The 13,035-nt window shown below is 42.1% G+C and overlaps 1 protein-coding gene across 11 annotated transcripts in view; it reads left to right on the top strand.

Annotated features, from left to right (window-relative positions):
• PARP15 (poly(ADP-ribose) polymerase family member 15) overlaps positions 1–13,035 on the top strand; it is a 53,424-nt gene that overhangs the window by 6,422 nt on the left and 33,967 nt on the right. For 8 of the 11 annotated variants that reach the window (XR_010338547.1, XR_001111326.2, XR_001111325.2 and 5 more), the window contains exons 1-5: positions 938–988; positions 3,778–3,894; positions 6,671–6,907; positions 8,327–8,548; positions 11,869–11,947. Coding sequence is in view for 7 of the 11 variants with exons in the window: in XM_012476205.3 (XP_012331628.1) it covers positions 953–988; positions 3,778–3,894; positions 6,671–6,907; positions 8,327–8,548; positions 11,869–11,947 (691 nt within the window). In the remaining 4 variants the exon portion in view is untranslated. Of the gene's footprint in view, positions 1–937; positions 989–3,777; positions 3,895–6,670; positions 6,908–8,326; positions 8,549–10,387; positions 11,948–11,972; positions 12,569–13,035 lie in introns of those variants that run through there. The other 3 variants (XM_021673978.2, XM_012476210.3, XM_012476211.3) reach the window with 3 other exon arrangements.

Genomic DNA, 13,035 nt, shown 5'->3' with positions numbered 1-13,035 from the left:
TCTCCTGATCAGATGGTCCGTAGACAATAACTGACTGTATGGAGGTAGAAGAACTGAACTCCCTTGCCCCTAGGAGGGACAAATGCTCTTAAGGAAGTTACACAGTCCAGAGCTCCCTGGGGGATCAGGCAGGAACCAGGGTACCCCTAAAAACACATTCTAGTTTAGCTTCTTCCCCTTCTCCAACTTCATCTCTCACTTCCTACAGGTTTCTCCTGAGGGCACAACCTTAATAAATCACTTGCACATGCATCCCAAGCTCAGGCTTTGTTGCTAGGGAATCTGACCTAATTTTATGACTTCTTTCAATTATAGCACACAATTGTTTCTAATATTTTTGACTATTATAACCATTCCTTTAAAAAATGGTAATGACCTTACTTCAAATAGGTTATTTTGAATTGCTCATGCATTGTTGCTTGTATTTATTGAATCTCTAAGGGCAAGACTTTGCAGGAAAAGAATTACCTTTTCAATATTACAGTGAATGTCAATGGGAAAATCAGATCAATGTGATAAAACTTTATGGCTAAGTAAACACGTATGGAATCGATCTGTTCCATTAGGTGAGGATTAACTCCATTGCATTTACGAATATCACATTTCACTGAGCTGTTGACAGTTGGTGTCATTTTAAGAAGACACTCTATTTCAGTCTCATGAGTGTCAGGATTTGTGTGCCAGAGATACCTTTTACTCTTTAAAATACTACCATTTGGTTTTGTCTGAATGACGCCTACCCTTTATTTTTATTTTTAGTGGTGGACACTTACTTGGCCAAAAAGTTTGGGTTTTCAATGAAAGGCCCATTTCTGTGTCCCAGTATTATGTGTCTTTGGGCACAGCCTTGTATCAAGGGGAAAAGTCCCTGAGAATGTTGTCAGCACCACTCCTGGTGGCCCTGGATCCTCACATATGGAAGTTCTTGCCTAAAATGCATCACCTGATCAGAATGACACATCACAAGATGAGAAGTTTTCACTGTGAGGTAACATGATCGCAAGGCAGTCGCAAGGGGTTGGAGGTAACACGCAGGTCTGCAACCACCCAGCTCACTCAAGGAAGACTGAAAAACATCAGTGTCAAGACCTGTAGATAACATGCTTCTAAAAAATTCTCCATTGTGTCTAAATATCAATTCACCCAATTGAGTGTGAAGCCTATATGGGATTACATAAAAAACAGTGTAGAGGATGATAGGATTTTGATTGAGTTTGATATGTTCAAGGAGATGGTCATACTGTTGTAACTGAGCGAGTTATAGAGAAAGCGCCACACTCTGAGATTGAATCAGGAGTCCTTTACTGCCAGCGACCGAGAGATGGCTAACGCTCAAAATTCTCTCAGCCTCGAGGAAGGGGCTTGACTCCTTTTTATACCTTGATTAGGGTAGGGGAGGGGGAGCCTAGCTGAAGTGGAATTTTACAGAAGCAGAATGAGCAGGTTAGAAGGACGTGGTTGCAGGCCAGGGTATTTTCCAAACAATCACCAAGGGGGTCCACGGAGGAGTATTCACAATAGCAGGTGTGCTTGCCAAGCAGGATATGGTTACAATGGTTATATGGTAGGATAAGCACAGCGTCAGCATGACATAAGCACAGTGTCAGTGTGACCCAGTTATGCACCCGAGGGAGACATGGTGGGAGAAATGGCAGAGCGGCTAAGATGGAGTCTGTCTGGCTCACAGCTAAGATGAAGTCAGTTGGGCTAGCATGAATTAGGCTATCACAATACTAACTGGTTGTTTGGAGGTTGTGAAGGGATGTAACACAATTAAAGACAGCATCAACCAAAACATAAAAAGGAAAACCAAAATATGACAGAGAATGTGGCTAGTTCTTTTGGGAGGTTTTCTAGTCTTCACATCAATGCTTTAAAAGCCTTTTATCCAAGGAATTCTTGTGGGAGATCACTGATAAAACTTTCATCCAACATACCAGCCTGCATGCAGAAGACTAACAAATCATGAAATTCTTGAGCAAGTGAAAGTATTGCCCAGAAACCCGCTGCCAAAGCAGAGAGTGAAAAATAATCAAGGACAGTTTTAAATAAAGAAAATTGATATCGTTTTTGAGTGAGATCAGGCATGGAAAATAGGCTTCGTTTCACTGATTACCTCTGGCCAAATGATAGTTGTTGCCTGGAGCTCTGTGCTGAGGAAGATTCTGAGACTGGATCTAGGTTGATTGAAAAAGAATGCTGATGTAGATTAGTAATGTCTGTTACAGGTGCAAGAGGGGTGACATGTACTATGTTTTTACCATTTGTGTGACAAATACTATGAGGTAGATCAGCTCAGATTCCATGAAGAGTAGAACTGAACTGAGTGTCAAGAGACTGGATTCAAGTACTGTGTCCTCCATTAGCTAGTAGTTTGATTTTGACCAAATGACTTCATCCATCTACACACTGGTTTCCTTTTCAGGACAATGAAGTTTCTATTTTGGATGATCTGTTATAACCCTTTAAATTCTGAAATTCTATGATTGATTAATAGTCAAACTCCAATGCATTATTATGGAGTACTTAGGGGTATGTCTTAGTTGGAGTGCCTCCTGAAGGGGACCCTGAGACAGGATTCAATTGCAAGTTATTCAACTAAGAAAGTAAAGGAAATAGGCTGGGTGTGGTGGTTTATGCCTATAATCCCAGCACTTTGGGAGGCTGAGGTGGGCGAATCACTTGAGGTTAGGCGTTCAAGACCAGCCTGGCCAACATGGTGAAACCACAACTGTACTAAAAATATATACAAAAATTAGCCAGGCATGGTGGTGTGCACCTGTAATCCCAGTTACTCAGGAGGCTGAGGCAGGAGAATCGTTTGAACCTGGGAGGTGGAGGCTGCAGTGAGACTAGATTGTGCCACCGCACTCCAGCCGGGGCAACAGAGGAAGACTCCATCTCAGGAAAAAAATAAAAAAGGAAACTGATAGGGTGTATCATCACATCAGCTCCCGCTTAATCCCACTGGGGAAACTCATAGTGAATTTCTCTGGGAGGCAAGGTTGCTGCCATATTTTTATGTCAGTTCCTGTCAATCACTGGATGAGGGCGGGTGGGGGGTGGGGGCTTGTGGAGGGGAGCTCAATACACCTGCACTCCTTCTGTGCTATACCAGCAAGCCAAGTGAGTTTTGGCACTAAAGAAAGTCCCCAGGCAAGAAATACAGTTGGAAACATGTCCAGAGTACACTTAAATAGTAAGGGCTGCGAGATACAGACAGGGTTGGCTATGCTAGGATTCTTGAGGGGAATAAGTAAAAAAGCTTACTGGCATTTGGGATATTAAATATAATTGATACTTAAACATTGTAATAATCAACTATTTGCTTTTAAATCTCAGAGCTGAGTTATGAGTAGAGTTAGAGAATTCTGTGAAATGTAAGTTATTTTCTATACGAACACCTGTAAGGAAAGTTTATTTATTTATTTATAATTTTTTTTTTAAGACAGGGTCTTGCTTTGTTGCCCAGGCTGGAATGCAGTGGTGCCATCATGGCTTGCTCCCACCTTGATCTCCCAGGGTCAAGCAATCCTCCTACCTCAGCCTCCTGAGTAGTGGGGACTACAGGTACATGCCACTGAGCCTGGATGATTTTTTTACATTTATTTTTTGTAGAGTCAGGGTCTCAATATGTTTCCCAGGCTGTTCTTGAACTCCTGGGCTCAAGTGATTCTCCCACCACAGTTCTAGGATTACAGACCTGAGCCATGCACCTGGCCTAAGGGAAGTCTTGAAATTGGCATTGCTGGTAATGCTTTACTGTTTTCTCCACAGTCCAGAGACGAGTTCAGCAAGAAAGATTATTTTTCAATCAGAAATGTTCTAGCTTCAATCCAAACCGAAGAAGGTCTGAACCTCAAGTTGATACGTGGAGATGTTCTGTACATCTGGGTAGGTGATGCCATTTAATAAATCTACCAAGGAACAATGGGATCTAATTAACTTGCTCTTTGACTTGTTACATGATTTAACTTGTTCTTTGTCTTAAAGATTAAAGATATCAAAGATAAGTTTGAGAAGTTAACCCCACTTAAAGTTTATGCAGAAATATACTTACCATCTCCCATATTCTTCCACATGTACTCATGTGGAGGGGTTCAAGTTTAACCACAAACAAGAGTTTGCAAATCCACTTATTTTATTTCTCTGTAACTGATCTTGACTTACTCTCTACCTGTAAGTGCTTACTTAGCACTACCCTGGCTCCCTTGTCACTCTTTAACCTGTCCTTTCTGTCACTATTTTATATATATTTCAAAATTTTATGTCAACTCATGTTGGGGTTTACCTATTCTCACACCATTGGATGGTGCTGTATAAACTTTGGAATCCTCTTCATCTTTTTTCTCTGAATTCTTTCTCCTATCCAGTTAGTTTCCAAGCCCTAATAAGCCCCCTTTCAAAATACCTCACGTACATGCCTTTTCTTTTCATTGCCATTGTCTACCTGTATTTCAGTACACACCACCCCCAACCCCCAATCACGCCTTAGCACTACCCTGGCTCCCTTGTCACTCTTTAACCTGTCCTCTCTGTCACTATTTTATATATATTCCAAAAACATTATTTTAACAGGTACTTCTCTGCACACACATCTTCAGTGTGTTCCTACTACCTATAGGGCAAAGTCCAAAAATGTGTGGCTTTTCAAGTACTCCATCATCTGGCCCTAGATTTCTTCTCAGCCCCTCTTCTCATTATTGAACCTCTGCTTTAGCTAAATTTGACTACTTGCTGATCTTTCAAAATCCTATGCTTTCTTGCTTTCTTTTCTTTCTTTGAGATGGAGTCTCGCTGGAGTGCAGTGGTGCGATCTCGGCTCACTGCAACCTCTGCCTCCTGGGTTCAAGCGTTTCTCCTGCCTCGGCCTCCCAAAGTGCTGGGATTACAGGTGTGAGCCACTGTGTCTGGCCACAATCCTATGCTTTCTTAAATATTCCACACACCTCGAATGCCTTGCTGCCTTCTTTCTACCTGACCCAGTTATAGCCATTCTTTAAGGCCTATCTCAAATTCTTATCCCCTTTGTAAAGCCTTCACTCACTATTCCAATCTAAATGGTTTCCTACCTTTTTTGAAGCTTTATACCAATTAATATTTGTATATTTAACAGAGTATGTCTTTTGATTATTTTGAACTTATTTAAGTGTTAGTTGCTCAGGCTAGTCTTGAACTCTGGGGTTTAAAGCAATCCTCCTGCCTCATCCTCCCAAAATGCTGAGATTACAGGCATAAATCACCATGTCCGGCCTATTTTTTTACATGTGAATATATTGCTTCCTCAAACTGTGTAGGAATCAGTAAATAGAGAATGAGACTGCAAGTGTGAGTGAGGAAAACATGGGCTAGATCTAATTTTGTTTCTTTTTATTTCTTGGATGGCTCACTCACTCTTGTCTCTGCAAGGGGCTTTTCAGATCTTCAGATTGGTTTATGATAACTTCACATAATACGTCATATGCTAATATATATAAGTGGACCCAAGAATGCCAATTATTAGATTGAGAAATATAACCTATTATATGTCCCAAAGACATAGACATCTTTTAATTTACAATGAAGAGTACCCCCAAAGACCCAGGACATTCAAAATCCAGGACAAAGACCCAGGACATTCAAAGATCAGGCTAGGCTCATGCCAGTAATCCCAGCACTTTGGGAGGCCAAGATGGGCAGGTTACTTGAGGCCAGAAGTTTGAGACCAGCTGGCCAACATGGCGAAACCCTGTCTTTACTAATAATAGAAAAATTAGCCAGGGATGGTGGGTCATGCCTGTAATCCCAGCTACTCGGAGGCTGAGGCACGAGAATTACTTGAACCTGGGAGGCACAGGCTGCAGTGAGCCAAGGTCCAGCCTGGGGAACAGATAGAAACTGTGCCTCAAAAAAAAGAAAAGAAAAGAAAAAGTCACATGATCAGGGTTTTGTCTCCTCCTAATCCCAAATTAGCTGGGAATCAAAAGGTTTCTGGTGAGCACAAAATCTGAGTAATAGGAGTTATGAGTTGAATATGTAACATCTCATGGCATTAGGCTATGACCCTCATCTCACCAAAGGAAGAGCCTTAGCATTGACGTTGGAGAACCTGATGTATCTGGACAGGCTAGATTGGACACTGCGTACCTTTACCATAGTGACTTTCCTTTGCCTAGGCCTTCAGGGCTGACCAGAGTCTCCTTCACGTTGACCTAGTCTTTCTTTTGGTATACTGTTAAATTAAAAACAAGCGTTCTCAGTACCTGCCAGCCTAAGAGCAGTTCTCTCTCCCTTCCCATCTCTGTCTCAATCTTTCTGTGTTTTTGTCTCTGTCCATCTCTGTCTGTTTTTCACTTTCACTTTTCTTCTTTCTCCATTTCTTGCTCTCTCAGTCTTCGTCTCTGACTCTCTGCCTCTGGTCTCTGACTCATTTTCACAGTTCTACTCTGACTCATTGCATGTTGATTTCACAGTGACGGTTAATGTATTGCCTTAATGTCTAAATTTTGGAAGTAACCTCATCATGGTGTTTCAGTGCTAACATAGACTGTAAGTTCCTTGAGGGTAGTGCTGACATGTTAGTATGATAGGCAAAACATACCTGTACATTACCCCACAATACTTAGTAAATTTAGAGGTGCTCAGTCATTGTGTATTGATTCAATCTGTAACTGTTGCTGTTTTCTTTAAGGCCGATGTCATTGTCAACACCGTTCCCATGAATCTTCAGCTTGGAGGAGGACCGCTATCTTGGGCAATTTTGCACAAAGCTGGTCCCATGCTCCAGAAAGAGTTAGATGCCACCAGGCAGGAAGCAGAGGAGAAAGTGGGTAGCATATTCATGACAAGTGGCTGCAATCTGGACTGCAAAGCAGTGCTCCATGTCGTGGCTCCAGGCTGGGATAATGGAGCGGGGACTTCTTGGCAGGTAGGGAAAGCTCTTAGTTCTCCACCTCATTTGGTAGCTTTGGGAATCTCCTTCTGGTGTGATATAGAATTGTGTTCAAGGAAGGCAGTTTTGCCCTGCAGAGGGCAGTTGTCTTGTTACAACTGCTGCTGGTGTCTAGTGGGTAGAGGCGAGGGATGCTGCTAAACATCCTATGATGCACACACCAGCCCCACAACAAAGAAGTGTCTGCCCTAGGCTGTGAGACCCTCACATTGATTGAACCCTGTCTATCTATTGAAATCTTTATTACATTCTGTGGAGAATCCATCACAACTACCAGTTATTTCTGAGTAACTGACCCTCAGAAGTAGTAACAGTCATTGGGATTCTCCAGGAACAGTATCCAAGATGTAACATAATAATCCTTCAGTATAGCAAAGAGGTGCACCTGATGCTGTGGTGATGAATAAGAGTCAGTACCCTTCTTTTGATAACGTCATTTCCACCTCCACTCCAAGTTTAATTTCGCAACTTTTTTTCAGAATGTAAAAAAGTAATATAAATACATTGTGGAAAATATCAAAAAGTACAAAAAGACAATGAAAATAATAATCCAACCACCAAGAGATAACTTTTTTTTTTCTTCTTCTTCTTTTTGAGACAGAGTCTTACTCTGTCAGCCAGGTTGGGGTGCAGTGGCACTATCTTGGCTCACTGCAACCTCTTCTCCACCTGCTGGGTTCAAGTGATTCTCCTGCCTCAGCCTCCTAAGTAGCTAGGATTACAGGTGCCTGCCACTGGGCCTGGCTAATTTTTGTATTTTTAGTAGAGATGGGGTTTCATCATGTTGGCCAGGCTGACCTCAAGTGATCTGCCTGCCTTAAACTCCTGACCTCAAGTGATCTACCTGCCTCAGCCTCCCAAAGTGCTGGAATTACAGGCATGAGTCACCGACCCTGGTCTTAATATTTATTTCACCACTATGCCCGGCTAATTTTTGTATTTTTAGTAAAGATGGGGTTTCACCATGTTTCCCAGGCTGGTCTTGAACTCAAGGGCTCAAGCAATCTGCCCACCTCAGCCTCCCAAAGTGCTGGGATTACAGGTGTGAAGCACCGTATTAGACCTGATATTCTCTTTAAACATTTTTTAATACTTTTTTTTAACTTAACATAAATACTGCATGTTGTTAAAAACTCTTCATAGGCATCACTTTTAGTTGCATTGAGGTACCATTTTTATCCAGCCATTCCCACACTGTTGGACCTGCCCCTCCTGAATGAGTTTGACTCTCTCTGGAAAGTACTCTGCCCTGTTTTTTATCCCCTTTCTGACTTCGCAGGCCATGACTAAGCCAACAATAGCAGAGAGGACCTTATCAGAGTTGCTGGGACCACAACTCTTTGTTTTCCACCAGCTTAAGCTCTAACTTATGTAAATGTACTTTGCACATTTCAGATCATGGCAAATATAATCAAGAAATGTTTGACAACGGTAGAACAGCTGTCTTTCTCATCAATCACATTTCCCCTGATTGGAACAGGAAATTTGCAGTTTCCCAAAGCTGTTTTTGCTAAACTAATCCTTTCAGAAGTGTTCAAATACAGTAGCAGAGCAAGGCCAAAAACTTTACAAGAAGTCCACTTTCTGGTACATGCAGATGACGATGAAGGCTATCAGGTATGGTTACATATCCCATCTGGTTATTCTGGCAAGTGAATCCAAAAGCAGTCAGATGTTTTTATAGATCTATGAATAACCATGTTTTCTATTCCTGTGCCCTTAAATGATGGTTGCTAACGGGAGGTTGTCATATGATTTAGCTATGAGCCAACACTCATAACTCATGTAGTTCTTCCTCAACAGGTCATCAAGAGATAAGCTAATCTATAATAAATATATTCTTAGACAGAAGTGGAAAGTTATTGGCATAAAAATGGCCTAGACATTTTAACACTGACTATGTGAAAGCTAAGTCATGTCTTTATCTACGGAGAAAGGGCAGAATAAGAGAAGCCTCAATAATTTAGTTATTTGGATAGAATAGACCAGTCTACACATGTCTATGGGTGTCTACAAACTAGCAATAGCGGCACCATATTCAGCAGTGGAGAAGCAGTCAAAGCACACTTATTAAGTAGTTCTCACTGACATTAGAAGAATGATATAACTAGGTTTAATCTCAGTTTTGCCATTTAAAAAGTTGGTGGCATACCTCTCTGAATCTCAGGTTTTTTTTTTTGTTTGTTTGTTTGTTTGAGACGGAGTTTCGCTCTTTGTTACCCAGGCTGGAGTGCAACGGCGCGATCTCGGCTCACCGCAACCTCTACCTCCTGGGTTCAGGCAATTCTCCTGCCTCAGCCTCCTGAGTAGCTGGGATTATAGGCATGCACCACCATGCCCAGCTAATTTTTTTTTATATTTTTAGTAGAGATGGGGTTTCACCATGTTGACCAGGGATCTCTTGACCTCGTGATCCACCTGCCTCGGCCTCCCAAAGTGCTAGGATTACAGGCATGAGCCACCGCGCCTGGTCTTTTTTTTTTTTTTTTGAGACACTCTCATTCTGTCGCCCAGGTTGGACTGCAGTGGCACGGTCTCGGCTCACTGCAGCCTTAACCTCCTAGGTTCAAGCAATCTTCCCACCTTAGCCTCCCTAGTAGCTAGGATTACAGGCATGGGCTGCCACACTCAGCTAATTTTTGTATTATTAGTAGAGATGGAGTTTCTCCATGTTGGTCAGGCTGGTCTCAAACTCCTGACTCAGGTGATCTACTCACCTTGGCCTCCCAAAGTGCTGGGATTACAGGTGTGAGCTACTGCACCCAGCCTGAATCTCAGTTTTATCAAGTGTAAGATGAGTGTGGCAATAACACCTTTTGGAGTTGTTCTAACTATTTAAAGAGGTGTATTTGAAGTGTTTTGCATGATATGTAGCACATAGCAAACCTCAAAACTGGTAGTAGTCATTACCTGACTTTAAGGACTGACAGGCAATTGCTACAACTAACATTAGCACTTAAACAGGATCAAAGGTAATTTTGTTTTTAAGTTCTTATTCTTGCCCATTCTGGATGGAAGTGTGGTCTTCCCAGAGATGTTTCCCAAAGTTCCCCAGAGAAACTCCAAAGTATTGCATGATACAGTTTGTAAGTAAATTTGTCCACAGGAAATAATAATAATAATAGTTTAGGCCGGGTGCAGTGGCTCAGGCCTGTAATCCCAGCACTTTGGGAGGCCGAGGTGGGTTGATCACGAGGTCAGGAGTTCAAGACCAGACTGGCCAACATGGTGAAACCCCATCTCTACTAAAAAAATACAAAAATTAGCTGGGCATGGTGGCTTGTGCCTGTAATCCCAGCTACTTGGGAGGCTGAGGTCGGAGAATTGCTTGAGTCTGGTCAGGAGTTCAAGACCAGACTGGCCAACCTGGTGAAACCCCATCTCTACTAAAAAAATACAAAAATTAGCTGGGCATGGTGGCTTGTGCCTGTAATCCCAGCTACTTGGGAGGCTGAGGCCGGAGAATTGCTTGAACTGGGACCCAGGAGGCGGAGGTTGCAGTGAGCCAAGATCGTTGCCACTGCACTCCAGCCTGGACTACAGAGCAAGACTCCGTTTCAAATAATAAAAATAATAATAATAGTTTAAAAAGTAACATTTACTCCCCAAAGTTTCTTAGTTTTCTTTCCCCCAGTAAATATAAAATATCCAGAGACATATGTTTTTGCTCAAAGATAAACTTGGGGAAAATTATTAGCAAAATGTTCATGATATCTATGTCCTTGTTGAGTTCACAATAACATCTGCCCTTTATTGGGGTGGCATCTCCAGTAGCAATCTGGAAAGTAACTGCCCCAAGTTTCATTGTTAACCAAGAATTAGAAATATGGACTGGTGCAGTGACTCATGCCTATAAACTCAGCACTTTGGGAGGGTGAGGCGGGGGGATTGCTTGAGCCCAGGAGTTCAAGACCACCCGGGGCATCCTGGCAAAATTTCATGTCTATAAAAAAATTGCCAGGTGTGGTGGTGCACATCTGTAGTCCCAGCTACTTGGGAGGCTGAGGTAGGAGGATCAGTTGAGCCCAGGGGGTTGAGGCTGCAGTGAGCCAAGATCATGCCACTACACTCCAGCCTGGGCAACAGAATGAGACCCTGTCTCAAAAAAAAAAAAAAAAAAAAAAAAAGTAGAAACAGTCCCAAAGATACCTGAAAAGAAAGAAAATGGATGAAGACAACCCAAGTGAAACTCTATAACTCCTCTCTGTCACCCATTGCTCAATTTTATCACTCACATGACCAAAAAGCCTTTTTGTTTTTCCATTTCTAAACAAAATTTCAATGTATCATGTTTTCTAATGTGGATTTTAGTGCTTTCATTCAGGAGGCTTTGACTAGACATAGAGATGAAGTGTACTATATGTATTTGTTGTTCATTAACCCCAGAATGTACCTAACAGCCAAAGATTGCAAGGAATATTGTCGCCCAGCCCCCGCTCACCTACAAACATTCTACCAAAGCACACTGGATATAAGAGATTAGAATTACGGGGCTTCAAAAGATGAGGGATAACTGATAGTGGTTACAAAAAAGTTATGTGACTTCCTGCAGAGCCAGTATAAGAAGATGGGTCTTTGTGACCCTAAAATGGAAAAACTGATCCTTTTACAGGTCCTCGTGGTCCCTAATTTAGTCATTGGCTAGAAAGGCTTCATAAAGGAACCCTTCCAATACATGACTCCCAGTGTGTCAGCATCCCTCCTGACATACTTGCCTGGATAGTGTTAGTTTACTCACAAAAATAAAGTAAATCAGCACTGCTAGTTGTTGAGAAAATTCCCAGGTTGAACTGCAATCCTTTAAGAAGTCTCTGAGGGAAGAGGAAATCTTTTGGAAACTATTGTTACTCTTTGGTATCTGATGATCAATGCTCCAAAGAATTGGATTAATATTTCTACACGACATTGTTGTGGTCAGTAACTGTTTCTATTTCCAGACATTTTTAGATGAATTCACTAAATGGTCAAGAAGAAATCCCAACAAGGCCAGGATTCCCATGGCTGGAGATAGCCAAGGTCTGGTAAAGTCGTTCTGCTAAGGAAATATTTCCTTTTGCTTAGCAACTCTTCAGTGGTAGTTGAAGTCCTCTAGAAGGAGGCAAAGCTAATTCACAGGAAGAACATGAACAACAAATCTGTGCTGGAGGAGGTGTTAGATAGAGCACATCCTATTGTCTGGTCACACGAAGAAGCAATCATATAGTAACATGAACCAAATCAATGGTAACGAAACCAGAGTTTCTAAGAAATGGCAATAAAAAAAAAATTAACCTGTGCCTGGCACACTATACTTTACTAATTGCTTTCATATATAGTGTATTATTTAATATGTACAGTGGCCCCATGGCAGTTGGTTCTGTTGCCACTGTATAAATGTCAAAAGGTAGATCTAAAGGGTTTAAGGGATGAGCTGAAGTGGCACGTCTAAGTTGTAAGCCTCAGAGTGTGGGATGGAGAGTAATATGCCAAAAGGATAAAGGTAACTTCCTCTGAGCAGCCTTTTTTTTTTTTTTTGAGATGGAGTCTAGCTGTGTCACCAAGGATGGAGTGTAGTGGCACAATCTTGGCTCACTACAACCTCTGCCTCCTGGGTTCAAGTGATCCTCCTGCTTCAGCCTCGAGTAGCCAGGATAACAGGTGTACACCAACACACCCAGCTAATTTTTCTGTATTTTTAGTAGACACAGGGTTTCACCATGTTGGCTAGGCTGGTGTCGACCTCATGACCTCAAGTGATCCCCCCATCTCAGCCTCCCAAAGTGCTGGGATTTCGGAGTGGCCTTTATATTGCTACACCTGTGGTAATAAAAGACTCTCCTAGCAGTGTTGTCTGCAAGACATGACAGTGCCCTTGGCACACTCCCTTCTTTTCTCACTCCTCTCTCTTGATACCACAGCAGCTCTTGTCAGTGGATGGAGAGGTGCAATCAGATATTTCTGCCTCATCCTATGTAACTCAGAAAATGTAGATAGTCCTACTGTCACAAAGCATTATTTTCTAATTTCCTTTAAAAAGAAAACCTAGCTGTTTAAGGAGACATGGTAATATTTGGGTTTATGTTGGGGGAAAAGAAAGAGGGTTGGGCTGGGAAGAGAATAGGGCC

This window comes from Aotus nancymaae, unplaced genomic scaffold, assembly GCF_030222135.1.
Source record: "Aotus nancymaae isolate 86718 unplaced genomic scaffold, 86718_ANA_hifiasm-v0.15.2.pri h1tg000062l, whole genome shotgun sequence".
NCBI lineage: Eukaryota > Metazoa > Chordata > Mammalia > Primates > Aotidae > Aotus > Aotus nancymaae.
Note: the sequence above shows the minus strand (reverse complement) of the source record. Positions and strands in the feature narration are given on the sequence as shown.